Source organism: Eptatretus burgeri, chromosome 11 (assembly GCF_056783735.1).
Source record: "Eptatretus burgeri isolate ZD-2024b chromosome 11, Ebu_testis_v1, whole genome shotgun sequence".
In the NCBI taxonomy this organism is placed as follows: domain Eukaryota; kingdom Metazoa; phylum Chordata; class Myxini; order Myxiniformes; family Myxinidae; genus Eptatretus; species Eptatretus burgeri.
In genome coordinates this window covers 78,811,407-78,826,319 of record NC_140971.1, presented here as the reverse complement: position 1 = coordinate 78,826,319, position 14,913 = coordinate 78,811,407, and the positions used below count along the sequence as shown (strand labels likewise).

The 14,913-nt window shown below is 42.5% G+C and overlaps 2 protein-coding genes across 5 annotated transcripts in view; one reads left to right on the top strand and one right to left on the bottom strand.

The window, feature by feature from the left end:
- LOC147017450 (phosphatase and actin regulator 2-like) overlaps nucleotides 1-4,118 on the top strand; it is a 113,059-nt gene extending 108,941 nt beyond the window's left edge. For all 4 annotated transcript variants that reach the window (XM_085847119.1, XM_085847118.1, XM_085847120.1 and 1 more), the window contains 3 exons: nucleotides 489-626; nucleotides 770-846; nucleotides 960-4,118. In XM_085847119.1, the coding sequence (XP_085703245.1) occupies nucleotides 489-626; nucleotides 770-846; nucleotides 960-975 (231 nt within the window). In that variant the 3' untranslated portion in view covers nucleotides 976-4,118. The remainder of the gene's footprint in view (nucleotides 1-488; nucleotides 627-769; nucleotides 847-959) is intronic.
- A 1,917-nt stretch (nucleotides 4,119-6,035) lies between these two features.
- On the bottom strand, nucleotides 6,036-14,570 carry TBC1D7 (TBC1 domain family member 7). The gene is made up of 7 exons (XM_085847121.1): nucleotides 14,412-14,570; nucleotides 11,214-11,294; nucleotides 10,919-11,103; nucleotides 10,520-10,663; nucleotides 10,230-10,375; nucleotides 9,939-10,068; nucleotides 6,036-6,757 (listed from the first exon to the last, which is right to left on the bottom strand). The coding sequence occupies exons 1-7, from the start codon at nucleotides 14,521-14,523 to the stop codon at nucleotides 6,668-6,670; spliced, it is 888 nt and encodes a 295-aa protein (XP_085703247.1). The 5' UTR covers nucleotides 14,524-14,570; the 3' UTR covers nucleotides 6,036-6,667.
- Nucleotides 14,571-14,913: the final 343 nt, after the last annotated feature.

Below are 14,913 nucleotides of genomic sequence, written 5' to 3'. Positions count from 1 at the left end.
TGCCTCTATGCCGGCTATGCACTTTTTTGCATGGGAGTAAGGGGGTAAATGGCAAAATACATCAAGCCGACGGGGGTAAATGACAGAGGAAGGGTTGAGAATCACTGCTCTAAAGAGATGACCTTCTTTCTGCAACAACCGTGATGCAGATAATTGTTTTGAAGGAATTTTCTTGGTGAAGCTGCGGCTCTTGTACCATCATTTGGCATCCTGTTCACACCAACCAAAGGCATGTTGCTCATTAATATGCAGAGACCATTGTAACCGATATTGGAATCTTCATCATTTTGTTCAACTATTTGGTGGTTTATTTTTTTTTTCGTATGATATCGGATCCCTTGTTGCACAGTCAACTTCACATAACGCTTACCTTTCTTTGCCTGTTTGAAGAGGTTTAAATCTAAGTTTTTGATCAAATTCTGGCTTTAAACGGGCTTTGCATTCGAACACCTTGTGAAGCTTGCAATTTGCTTATTTTCTGCTGACAGTTGAGCATGCGACCAACAGTACGGGAACTGCGCGAGCGTAAAATCCTGCGTTTTAACGATTATGTGGATGTGGAGGACGTACAAGAATATGACCGCCGTGCAGATAAGCCCTGGACACGCCTCACACCTGCAGACAAGGTACGACGCCTCAAGTGGTCCTGCAGCCTTTAAAGCAAACATGCCATGTTTGTTGACCTTGATTTTTGTGGCAGATTGCACACTTCATTAAATGTTTTGTTTTGGAGTGTTGTGTACACATGCGCCTGTAATGATCTGGGCAGGCTGCCATACGGAAGGAGCTGAATGAGTTCAAGAGTACCGAGATGGAGGTACATGAGATGAGCAGACATAGGACTCGGTGAGAGCTTTTTGTCGGGACTATCTTGCATACCGCACCCATTGTATTGTCCCAAAATTTCTGAGAAAGCTAAAGGATAACCCTGTGTGCTTTCCACTTCCTTTTCCCTCCAGTTTCCACAAACCTTGAAATGCACTGTGGAGCAATGCCTATGATGAACCATGGCCACTCGTTTCAACTGCCCACAATGCGGAGCATTTGCTGAACAAATTGTTCTATCTTTGCAGTGACTTTCCACTTACCTATCATGCCTTATGCAGCTGTTTTTTAAATCCCCAAACACACCAGCACATGGAGAGGGGTTCCTCCACTGTTTTAGAGGCATCTTCTTATTTGGTTGTGCATCATTTTGCATCACCCATGAGGATCCTTTGTTGCTGTTCCAGATGTACTTGTTTTGAGTGTGACTGTGATGTTGGTTTATTCAAGATGATCGTATGAACTATGAACCCTTTTGATGAAATGACACTGATGATGTGGAGCATGTCGTCAGGGTGGGTGTGTTGAACCATTATAGAGAATAAGGCCACTTTTGCATACATGGTATGTAGATGGCCCACAATCACATGTAGCTACCCTAAATGGTTGAATGTTTCTTTGCCCCTCAATGGAAGTTCAGGTGGCTCAGAGCACAGGGTTTGCCGGTTGCACGGTTTCCCAAAACGGTGATCACGATGCCACTCTGCCTGCCAAATACTTGTTTGTTTTTGCTGTGCATTCTGGATTTGAAGTTTATTCGTAACCATTCCATACGATTGAAATAAGAGCCCACGGTAACCTCCAGTCATATTTTTGTCACACGGGAATTGAACAAACGAGAGAGCATTTAAGGTAACACGATTGTGCCTTATTCTTTTTTTTGTGTGTGTGGAATAGTCTTAATGTTAAGTTTGCTTTAGTAGGACTTGCACTTCCAACACAGGCGAGTGATTTTATTTCTGCAGTATTACGCTTTTGGTTTCAACCTCTCATTTAAGAACTAAACTTCTGCTGACTCGCAGCTTGTTTACAAATGCAACAAGGTTGACCATTCGCAAAACACTCAAATATTTCTATTTTTAAATAATTGTAATGCTGAACGTGTGGTATTCACTTTCCGAGTCTTTGCAAGTGAATTCGAACAAAGATGTCCATTTAAGTTTGGCTCGTTTTATTTTGGAGAGTTCGAGTCCAGGGATCAAAATGGAGGTCCTGATTTTGATTGCATCTGCACAGCGGTCTGTCACTGTACAGAGACATGGCAGAAGTAAATAGACACCATGATTTTGAAAGAATTTATTTATTGAACATTTGATCCATTTTAATACAAACACTAGTATTTGTAGACTTGCCATTTGCAGATTTCAATGCTTTTACTGTTTCAGGCAGAGAACTAAGGAGTTCCTAAATTTTCTCGTGGGATTTTTGCCCAGGCTTCACACAAAAGGTTGAGGAATTCTGCCCATGATGTTGGTTTCCTGGACTTTTTCCGCACAGCTCTATCCAACATGGCCCAGAGGTGTTCAATGGGATTCATGTCAGGAGACCGACTTGGCCATGGAAGTTGCTTGATCCCATCTCTATCCTGCCATTCTTTGGTCTTTTTTGCAGTGAAACATGGAGCTCCATCTTCCATGAACAGAGTGTTGTTTTTGACCATCTGACCAGTGGAGAAGACAGGGAGAAGTCCATCCTCAAGGATAGCATTTTATATTGTAGAGTTGATGTTGTCAACACACTCCACAAGCTCTGACTGACCAGCGCTCCAGATTGCTCCCCACACCATGACTGAAAAACCACCGTGTTTGACAGTTGGCTGCAATTGGTTCAAAGAAAACTCTTGACTGGGAAGTCTCCAGATCCATATGTGTCCATCATCAGAAAATTGAGCAAATTGGGACTCATCTGAAAAAAATGAGTTTGCCAAAACTCCAAGGGTCTGGTGGCCATCTCGTCAACCCACTTATTTCTCCTTTGAATGTTGGCTGGTCTAAGAAGAGGTTTTCTCCAAGCTGCTCTCCCATAGTAGCCCAGTTGATGAAGGTACCTCACATCAGTTCTTGAGCTAACCTGAACCTCCTCTGCAACATATGCTGCTTTGCAACAGGGGGTTTTCTCAATGGACTGCTTGACAGCTCGAAGACATCTTTCTGAGGACCCAGATCGATCAGAATGGGAAGCTGTGGATTCCTTGCCTTCGCTGGTGAATTGCACAATCACCTGATTGACCATAGAAAGCAGAATGTCAAGGTTCTGAGCAATCTGACGTTGACTGACTCCACCTTCCGATTGGCCAACAATTCGTCCTCTTTGAAAATTGGAAAGTTTCTGTGCTCTCTGGGTTCGAGGCATAGTTAATTGTTGTACAAGACCCAGGAACTCGTTTCTGCAAATAAATAGTCTAATATTAGTACAAATCATTGAGTAAAACTGTTATACAGATTAAATGAACTAGTGCATGCCCGTAGATGCGTGTCCGTACGTGCAAACCCCCCCCCCCCCTTGCAAAAAACTCAAACCGAGTGCCAGAAACAACCACACAAGCCGGTCCTTCGCTTTCAAGTGCCCGTACGTGCAAAAATTTTTTATATATATATATATATATATATATAATAAATTTAAGGTGTCTAATTACTTCTGTCATGTCTCTGCTGTAAAGGCTTGTCAGGCCATATATGATGGCAACCAGTGAGCTTGTGCTAATTGTCTGTGATTAACTCAATGTGTTGTGCGTTTCGGACCCTTTGATTATGAACGAGGCAACAAGGGAGTTAACCTCCCACCGCAGGTGGGCATATTGAATTGTTCAGAGAGAAAAGCCAGGCGGGGTGGGGGAGGGGAAGGGTGGGGCTGGTGTCCAACTGACCAACACTTTTGCTCTGGCAGCTGTCTTCGGGTTTAGATTTCAATGATCTGCATAATTATTTCTTTTTTTGTACTTTAATTGTATTAAATTCAGATTGTAAATGTTGAACTTAATTTACCTGTACATGTTGTGAATAATGATTGCATTGTTTGTACTTAACCCCCATGCAGGCAAAAGTTATCAACACAGATCCACATGGATTATAATCTGAGTTTTTATTCCCGTCTTGAAAGTGAACTGGTTTTTTGCAATAACACACCTCAAGCTGTTTTCTATCATTTGTATCTGAAGCTTTTCCTTTTATGTTGTACAGGTGCACTTTATCCTTTCTTTTCTGAACAGTAAAGGAGAGAAAGTGCCTTATTTTAAATATTGCCAATTTGTTATTGTGCTTGAAATAAACGTTTTAAATGCCCTGCAAAGCAAACCCCCTCCTTCCTTTTAATTTGACTGCAGCGCATCTCTGATATCTTGCTTTTTGCTTCCAACTTGCTTTTGAGGAACCTTCCCTTCATATGGTATGGCTATGTTGAAGCAAATCCTTTGTCACGTATCTTTCCGTTTATCTGTTAGGCTCATGACGTTTAAGCGCCGTCGTACTTTACCTCCCTCTTTTTCTTTTTTTTTAATACAGTCTGAGGCTCACAGAAGAGTTGGCAACTAACTCCATGCAGACGTTGGACAACACAGAACTTGACTTTTGACACGTTAACCTTGGGGGAAGTAACCAGACTCTGTGAGCGTCCGCTCTGAGTCTGGGAGGTCAGTTGTTCAAACCCCGACCGAGTCGTACGAAAAATGGTAAGTGCTACTTCCTTGCTTGGCATTCAGCATTTGAAAAGGATAGAGCACAGACAAGCAACCATTGCACAAGCTCAATGAGCCCAATGGCCACCTCCTGCGTTGAAGTTCCTTGCAGGGCACACACAGTCCATCATCAACCCCCTTCTGGTGAAACTATCTAAATCCAGGATCACTGCTCACCTCCTCATTTGTTCCTTTTTTCCCCACTTGTTGAATCAACTTCCACATCCTCTTCAATCTCATTCTTCCCTCCAGGTCTTCAAGCCATTTGTTCACTCCCATCTCAGATCATCCCCAATACAAAACCATGATATTTTTGACACTCGTTAACCCCCTACCCTAATCTATCCTTCCAAATTTCTAGTTTTCCCTCCTTGGAGTTTCCTTCTGTATCCATTTTGTCCACCCCATGCATCCTCCTTCCCCCTCCCCCATTCCTCTCCACATCCTTTGCTTGACCAAGCCTCCCTCTATCTTGGCGTTCTACTCTGCTGTTGGCGTACCGCCCTCCCCCCACCCCCCTACTGTTCCTTTTGCATCCTGTTATGTCCTGATCCATTCAGTAGATTAGCTCTTTCATAAGCCTCAACTATGTATACGAAAGAAAAAGAACTCTTCTTCTTGTGGTTATTATAATTTCTTTGGGCAGTTTGGGGGCTGGTGGTACCATCTCATTTATTTTCACTGAAAGTGCACATTTTAGAAAAATTCGCTACCCCGTGGGATGCCAATTCATGGGTTTTGTTCATGCTCTACCCTAGGATGCTGTCAAGCAAAGAATACGCACACAATTTTTAGATTCTGGTATGACTGCCAAGGACAGAATTGAACTGCCGACCAACAAAGTGAACGCTTTAACCACAATTCCATGAGTCTGTTCTGCCTCGCTTGTAGAAATGATTCGTAGGACTCAAAAACAGCTTTCAAAATTATGCATCAAGATTTGAAACAAGCAGAATCAAAGGAAGAGGGTTTCAGTCATGGACACTGAAACCAATGATGACTTCTCATAAGTTTTGTTTCAGATGATTTTCAGTCACTTGTTAAATAGTTTGCAAAATAAAAAAACAAACTTGTCAATCCAGTTTGTATTTTAGTTTGGGTGTCTGCCATTTCTTCATGGATCAAAATTTACCGTGATTATCAAAATAAAAAGGCTCAATCGTACTATTCCACATTTTTCATTTTCTGGTCCCATTTCATTATTGCTATGGGAAGCAAGAAGCTCAGGTTTCAGGTGTTAACCCTTCGTCAAAGCAAAAAGAGGCCATCAGCATACCTCTGTCCTTCATGAAAAGTATGCGGCTCTCGCCGGCACCATGGCAAATTCCAAATTCTTGCCCAAACTCGCAGAGGGCATTGCATCAGCGGCACAGCCACGCCCTTAGCCAATGATGCTACCCTGCAGTCTTGTGCTGCATATGAATGAAGAAGCATTCTTCTATCTGTCCATTGTTCTACCTGTCCACCTACACAGATAAACTCTAACCTTCCTCAGCTCGACTAGTTCTTCATTCTACTCCAACACTACAATTGCAGGTTGACTTTATTCAAATTTATTTTTTCCCTCTTACAATTGTAGAGAATTTGCACTTATTAATAACCTGTTCCTAGTAATTAAGGTTGAATACGAGTTAAACTCGAACTTGTATAATGAATGTGATACCCATTAACACCCTTTCCTAAGACCTAAACATACAAGTATAAAAAAAAATGGGGGGGGGTCCAAACCAATGATTTGATGTAAACATGTATTTAAACTTCAACAGTAAAACAGCAGAAGTTCATTTGTGTAGATATTGAGGAAATATTTCACAGCATGGTTATACATCCACGGTGGTGGTGGTGGTGGTGATGGTGGAGATCATCAGGGCCCTCAAGTTGTGAACTTTTCTGTGGCTGAACTAACCACGTCGTCACATCATAGGGTGCAGTACATTTCCATTGAGCGGCCGTGGGAATCAAACTCAAACCAGTGAGGGCAACTCAGCGACATTTTACCAACTCAAGCACTCACCATATTCATATGTATACAAAGGAAAAGTTGGCAAATTCTTTAAAGGGAAAAATGATGGCTTTGAAGTTTGGGGATGAAGCAAGAGGAATGTACTGGAGGAGTTTAAAAACAACCTGTGTGATGTTACGACTACTTAAACTTGTTTCAAGGTGTGGTTACGTGAGAGGGAAAGCTGCCAGTCCTGTATGCTTCTGCCAAAGGTCAATGGCTCTTCCAGCAATAACGTCGGCATTCTCTTGAGGAAGCTGGGAATGAGGAAACGAAAGCACGTGGTGAAAGTTTGTTTTCAAAATAACCAATGAAAATATAACTGCAAATAGTTGTAGTGGACAATATAAACTTTTGAGGACATTAACAAAAAGCAACTAATAAAAGGGTGTGTGTGTGTGTCCTCCATAACTCCAAAACTATAAAACCGAGCAGCCTGAAACTTTGCAATCATTCGAAGAAAACTCCAAGGAAGTGCAAGAGTGAAAATTGGGTGCTTGGGTTAATTAAAACACCAGTTTTGAAGATAATTAACGGCCTGATTTAATTATATCCTTCATCAGGCGATCCTCAGCCACAACGCTGTCTGTGGTCTAAAGGCGTTTCCTGGGTAACCTCGCTGGGGTCTGAAGCTGCCATGTTTTTTTTGGCCTGCTCAATCATACCCTGACTTGGAAAAGGCCACAACAATTTCTTAACAATAAAGTTTATTTTTTCACTTTCCTCACTCATATTGAATGCCTGTTCATCATAGCTACGAATCGTTGTGGGAATCACTTCAAGTTCTATAAGTTTTCAAATTCGGAGCTTGGAGCGATTTCATGCATTATATGATATGACTTTCCACAATCTACTCTCACGGACTGATTAAAGTATATCATCGATAGATTGTTTCACTTTTTAGGATTGGATATCGTCCGGACTAAATAAATATCGATACCTGTTGTGAAATCTGATCATTTAAAGAAATAACCAGTCTTATTTAACTAAGCCGATATACCGATTTACTTTAAGCAAGCAAGGCCATGTTCCCTCCTCTATACATACACAAGAAAATGTGTAATTTCCAAAGCATTAAATTTACCTTCTTCTAATGTTTGGAGAATTATATCGAGTGAACAAAAAGTTTAGGAATGTAACAAAATTAAGCAACTTCATTGAGTTGTATGATTTAATGCATTCACTGCGAGACCTCACGCCCTGTCTCCCGAGGGACTGCCGAGCCATAGCGTCTGCCAGATCTGTGTCTATATTTTCGGATGTTTCACGAGGTGCTCTTCAAGGAATCAGAGCAAATCTGGTTAAAAAAAAAAAAACGTTTACAACAAAAAATTATAACGTTTGCGTGGATGTAGAACCGATGTACCATGTGACATGCACAGGCAAAACGGCAGATTTTCTGCAATATTTATTTCACAGGCAATTGAACTTTGCGATGTCTCCAGGGTTGTTCACCATTGAGCTGCAACTCTTTTGTGGATAAAGTAATTATGTGAATAAATTCCTTTTATTTATTTAACCGCTGCACGTGTGGTGAAAACAGGCTTTAAAGTAAAAGGGATCCATTATGGTATGCAGCAACAGCCTGGCCAACTGTTCCTTATCAACCATTTAAATGAAGTGCTTGCTTGAGTGCTTAAGCCACTTGCCAGAGGTGCCCATTGTTGATAGTAAAGAATAATGTTTGGAGCATCTCCCTGAAATGTCTATATAAATGCAATGTTGTTTTTCGGTGAAAGCTACTCAAGGTTTTTGGGTTGTTTGCAGTACGTACTGCAGCCGGTAATAACACTAACTCTAAACTGCCGATTCCCGAAAAATTGCCGATATCAGCCGTGTGTGTGTGTTTTCATCAAGTACAACAACATATTCTCTGCAAACTTCTCTCTCCCCTCTCCCTCTCCCTCTTCCTCTCCCTCTTTTCCTCTCTCCCTCTCTCTCTCCTTTCCTCTCTCTCTGTCTGTTTCTGGACATATCTGGCTGGTGGTTATGACTGGATGTGTTCGTCTCAACGCGCCCGGGCAGTGTTTGTCTCCAGCCAGCTTGGCTTCGGATCGTATTTATGTCTGGACAGGAGTTTCTCAGGTCGTGTTTATGGTATGGCTGGTAGAAAATGGATTTCAGACGTTATTTTGATTCCATCTTCACTGTTATTCCGTGCAGAATCATTTTGATGAGACAGTATGATTTGTATTTAACGCTCCACCACATGTCTGCCTTCCCTTCCTCTCACCTCACACTGTCTTCCATTCCCCACCCCTTTCTCCCTCTTTCACCTTCTTTTTCTCTCTCCCCCCTTTAGTACCATCAGCGAAGCGACGGGTGGTATTTGCTGGTATAATAATAAATGTACCTCCAATTTAATCTATTCCAAATTAATTTTAATTCTCTCCCCTCGATGCTGTTCTCCCTCTTCGTGCTCTTTCCTCTGTCCCTTCTGCCTTTCGTTATTCACCTCAAAACCAAATCTTCTGCATCATTGAAAAGTGCTGTTTTCCATTAAAAGTTGTTTGAATAAAAATAATGCAAGCTTATCACAAGAATAATTGATTTTAAACTTTACGAGAATGGCACTCAGTGGAGTGCATACCTCCACCAGGCTGAACAGTTTACAATTAAATCTAATCGGCTTGTTCTAATAACCTAACCAATTCATCCACCTTGTCTTGTCATAACTTATCTACAACTTTTTGAAATATGCTATGCATCTTTTTGGCCCAATCTCTCAATGGTGAAAAATCACTTGGAAAAATTAGAAAACAGTCACATCCCTATCTTCAAGAAAATCGAATCGATTTGTCCTCGTCACACACCCAACCTGTCCACTAAGTTTTGTCCGAATTTGTCCAAGACAGACAGGGGTGAAAACATAATTAACCACCTTTGGTGGTGGAGGTAATTATAAAATGGATCTAAGTGTAAACAATCACCAATCCATAAAGGTTGCCCAACAGGCCGAATGAAAATTATTTAGCAACTCTTTTCAAAACCATCTGCTAAGACTTAATGGGTGCAATTATTTCAACAATGTGGGGTGAGCGAGGAAACGTTTTTGGCCAAAATATTTTACAACAAACTAGCTGTTCAGGCCTGAAGTTTGATTGTTGACAATTTGGACAGGAATTTATAATTTGTTCTGGGTGCCGACGATAATTTGCCTATTCTTCGGGAAAGATGGGTTTTTAATGTCCATGAGCGACCAGTGATCGTGGATGGGTTCTCCAGCTTGATGTCTTGCCAACACATCAATGCCTCGCCCACATGCAGTTTATAGCTGGGTCGGATTCAAACCCAGGCTCGATAGCTCAAATGGTAGTACGCATACTTTATTAAGACTACCTTGCCCATCCCTAAAATTTGCATTGACATATTTGAAGAGAGATTATTTTTAAACAAAGTATGTGACTTAAAATATAAAGAGTACAAATCAAAATGTACATTTTCTAAGAAGCCCACAATTCCATCTGCCATGTTCATCTTCATAATCGTCATCTTGAAGGAGATGAGGATTGCCAGCGCCACAAAAACCAAAAGCTTGCATGATCCACTAATCACTTTGTCCCACACCCTGGAAGGCAAGCAAGCACACAATTTGTGAAATTGGGACAACCAGATCATTTGCCAATGACCTCTATCGTCGTCACACCGTACGACATTAAACCAAATGTGCAATGTTGAAGCAAATGCGCAAGGTTGGGATCATATTGAAAGGAGAATAAAATGGTGAACCTCTCTAGGCTGGAGTTAGGAAGGCTTCCAGCGAAACAGCGCCGGAACCAGCGGCTGTAGGGCAGCCGTACGAGTGCGCCACAAACTTTCAGATGCTGCAGCAGCCGCAGCTCCTCCAACGCCAGGTAGTGCTCGAGACTCTTGGGCTAAACAGAATTGTAGGAATTGAATGTTGCGTTTCGAAGAATGAAACCTTTTCAGATATCTTTCGTTCATGTTGGTAATACTGACTTGCATACGGGCCAAAATATAAATGGAGAACCTCAGGAAACATGGAAAGGTAATTTTACCAAATGAGGGAGGGAGTCTGCATGCTTGCTGTTGAACTGAAGTACAAAACATCTTGAAAGCCAGTAAGCGTCCAGCTCACTCTCTGCTAACTCGGACATCGTCGAAGCAATGGCGAGAAAATCATCCTCGTCGTCTTTTGGTTCCTGACATGAAAAATGAAAGGTGGTAATCAGTTAATCATGTATCCAATGGACTATCTCAGGAAGCAAATCTTCCCACCCCCTCCCTCGTTGACAGCAAAAGGATGACTCACTATACCTCAAGATATCACCTCAAGATGCCTGCAAATGACTCATGATAATGTCATCGATCAAACTTCTAGCAATTTGGTTGCACGTATGAAATGTTTCACTGAGCAATATGTTTTCATCAGTTTCCTGCGTGGCATGTAGATTGACCTCAATCTCCAAATCTAGCGGTGTAAGGCCCATCTCCACCCTGTACATGTGCAGGCAAACGGTAGGGATTGGCGTTTTTATCGACACGAGGTGCAGCAGATCAACAGCATGCTTCAAGTCTTTATATTGCTCGGTCCTTTGCTGCGCAACTGCACCATGGCACGACTGGTACGATGGAAGGATTCCTGAAGAAAAAAAGAAAAACAAAATTTGCAGGACACAGTAGCCTGGATAACGTGAAATTGAGCATCTAATCGAGTTACTGATGGTGGTGGTGATGATGACAGTTACTTACCCAACAACACCTTCCAAACCATGACACGGTACAGGGCAGGGATGGGAAACCGCTGAGTGAACATGCACAACTTCTCAAGATCTGCAGGTCACGTGGGAAAAGGTCCATGTATCACACGAACCAAACACAAGTCTGCTGCTAGTTTGTGTATATGTGTGTGTATATATATATATAGGTTCACGAAAAAATATTTTCACGAAAAAAATAAGTGACCACTATATTCGTTATTGTTGTGTGTCTGTCTGTCTGTCTGTCTGTCTGTCTGTCTGTCCCGAGCAGAGCTCCGTGGATTTTGATCCGATCCTGATAAAATTTTGGTAGGAGGTTTATATCATGATCTCGTTGTGTTTTCCTGAGAATGGGCGTGGTGCACACATTATGGGCGGAGCCACGCCCAAAAAACGTGTTTTTAGGGGGTCGCCAATTTCAATTTGCATCTTCTCCAAGGGGGTTTGTCGAATCTGGCAGGGGTTTCAGTATTTGGTTAGCCCAATGGTACCTGCATAGGCCCACGGAGCTCGATTTTTCATTTTCGTCCCAAGGTCACAAACTTAGAAAATTTCAAATTTTGACATAAAAATCATACGACCACCGAAACTTTGAGAGCTAGGATGACAATATTTTTATGCATAATCTTGAGGTCATTCCCCACCTAAAGTCTTGAAACCATTTTGCTCGATCTCAAACACCTTGCCCGTGGCGCCCCCTTCAAGTTTGTTTTTACGCTGATTTCATCAATGTATGGATAATAATTCGAGGAGTGCGAAATGCCATATAGCCTATATGATGTTATATTGTTCCTGGAATGTTCCAGAGGAAGTTTTGCACCAAAGGTCATAATCCTTGACCTTTGACCTTTGAAGTTCACAAAGGTCAAATTTTCAAAGTTGTGGGAATCGAACCGGGTTTTCGACCTTCTTCGACGAACTAACTCCAATAAGCTATAGCACGTATCCTGTTTCCTTATTTTAATGTCCACAACATTGTTTTGTGACCTTTAAAGGTTATGCAAAGGTCAAATTTTGAAAGTTGTTGAACGAAACCGGGTTTTCGACATTTTGCAGCTAATAACCTGTCACTCGTACCACATCATGTTGATCATTTTTATAACTTGGTCAAACATTATCACATTGTCTCATCCTTGACTTCTGAAACAATCTACATCGTCAAATACCGCTCGTGAACCATCGTCGTCTTCAGACTTGTATGTATTACAATTGACATTTTGTTCGCCCATGTGTTCATCATCTCCCACTGTCGTTTTAATTCCGATAATAATAGTAATACAATGATATCTAACAATGTGTATAAACTTCACCATTAGCCTTACATAATGGAAAAAAATTGGGGGTTTTTTGGACTTGATTGACAGCAACATTGATAGTGGTAAAGGTATGAACCAAAATCCCAGAATCCCTTGGTTCAAATACCAATATTTATGCACGCCATGACGGTGTAGTTAGAATGTTACCCTACAACTCAATTGTTGGTGTCAAAACAGAGGCTGTTCAATATAAAACACCATAATTTCAGTGTAATATTGTTGTGGGCCAGGGTTCGGTGGCGATAAACAACCACTAGGTGGAGCAGCAGAGCCGTCTCCCACCAAACACCTGGAATTAAAAGGTCATTACCCCGGATAACTCCAGAGTCGAAGGGCCACATAAAGGACCGTGATCGCCAATTCTCTGACGGTGTGGGGTAGGGTCAACAGCCAAATTTCAATATATACCTCAGTACCCATGTCGTCAAATTACCGGGAAAGTCACACCCTCGGCCGACATTGTCCGAACCGAGTCACTATCACAGACTCGGATCCGGCGTAACTGACCGGAAGTTACCAAAGCCGTGCCGGACCCAATGACAACTTACCGGGCCAAACGGCCTCACTAATTCTCAATACGCACCGTGCTGGACCAATGGGAGAAAGCACAGAAAATGAGCTGGTACATTTAACACGGGGGTTTATTTATAACCAATAATCGGGGAGGGGAGCAAAGAGCAGAGTAATCCGAATAAAAGAAATGTAATGTACAATGAACACAGGGCACTTCGGGAGTTCTACTTAAAGACGGGGCCCACAGACACACACACACACCCAAAGAAAACGGTGGCCGCGGCCTTTATTTCAGCCCTTCAACTCGGTAGGGAAAGGCGAGGTGAGGTCAGTCCGCCTCGTGCATTCTTGCACCTGTCCGCCTCGTGCGGTCTGGTCGAGCTTGTCCGGTGGTGGGACTCGAACCCGCCGCCAACACTGCAGCACCAAGCACCAGGGATCAGGAACGACGCAACGGATGCCAGCCAGCATGGGAACGGACCAGACGAGAACACCAGCAGGCAAGACGAGGCTTCCTCTCTTTCTTTACGACGGGGCGAACCTTCTCTTTTCGACGATGGGCGAACCTCCCGTCTGGCTGGGCGGGGCCGCCCCTGAGGTGGTCAGCCTCCTGATTGGATGAGGCATCTCCGGGAGGGGGGGGTGTTAAGGCGTCTCGGAGGCCTGCCCCCCCCCGAAGAGGCTCCGTCGTAGCGTTCGGCACGCTGGCCTCCCATTGGTTGGGGCGCGCGTGCGATGCTCGCCCTTCGCTCATTGGCTGGAGGAAACATTCCATGCCCTTCCTCGGAGCGGATCCTCGATCTGAGGCGATGGAGGCTCCGCCGGGTTGAGTGAGGGACAGTGCCGTTGTTGTTGTTGTAGTTGTAGATGCATAAAACCTGACTATAAAATAACTCACAGCGCACAAACGAAATTCCCATTAGACATCGGGGATGGATTCTAACTATAAACACACACTTTTCGAAATAACTAAGCTTAGGGACTGGCGCCTGCTATCTGTGTGCAAATGGCTTCCAGATTCGCAACAATATCACCACCAAGGGAAAATTGTGATCATTTTCTTTTTCAACATCTAAACAAGGATTGAACAGTCAGACGTCATCTTTATTCCTTGAGGTTGGTTATTCGAGGCGGTGTATGCACAAACATTAACGCATGAAACGTCTTTAATCGCTCAACAATAATAACATTGGAAGTACATACAGTACGTTGTCAGTAAAAACAGAAAAGCGAAAATACAAGAAAGAACTGATCAGATTTATTTGTCAATTTGAGAATGAGAGCGATTCAACTTCAAGTGCTGAGGTGAGAGATTTTTGAGTTCAATTATGTATTAATGAGGAGGAATGGAATTCACTTACCTAAAGGCTCTTCCTTGAGCAATAGCTCGAGCGAACGTTTTTCCTCCACCCCGCGGAATCCCACCTTCTCGTAGTAATGGGAACGAAAGTTCCTCACACAATCCTCCGCCATGTCGACGGCTCACGTCTGAGAGGATTTTTTTTTTCTTTTCATAAAAATTTTAGTAACCTCAGAATATTTACACAAACAATACCACATAATTTATGCCTTAATGCAGATTTAATATTGAAGATACGAAAGAAGCGACGACGCTTGAAGAACAAAATAAAATAAAAAACAAAGAAGGAGAAACCATCCTCGCTTACCATCAACACACCTCTAAATACAGGCACGAAATCACTCTGATGCTAATTCCTTTCACATTTCTTGTTATTGAGATTTACTGGAGCTTTACATAAGGTAATATAAATACATCGACTAGATTATTGTGAAAGTATTGTGGGTCTTCATGGTAATATAAATTATTTATGCAGCGGCGAAGTCTTGCCTCTCTTCGCGGTT

Coding starts and splice junctions, on each gene's coding strand:
- TBC1D7 (XM_085847121.1), bottom strand. CDS start 14,523: ATGGCGGAGGATTGTGTGAGGAACTTTCGTTCCCATTACTACGAGAAG. Junction 11,295..14,411: donor GCTCAAGGAAGAGCCTTTAG/GTAAGTGAATTC, acceptor CGTGACCTGCAG/ATCTTGAGAAGTTGTGCATG. Junction 6,758..9,938: donor TTGTGGGCTTCTTAGAAAAT/GTACATTTTGAT, acceptor CCTCATTCCCAG/CTTCCTCAAGAGAATGCCGA.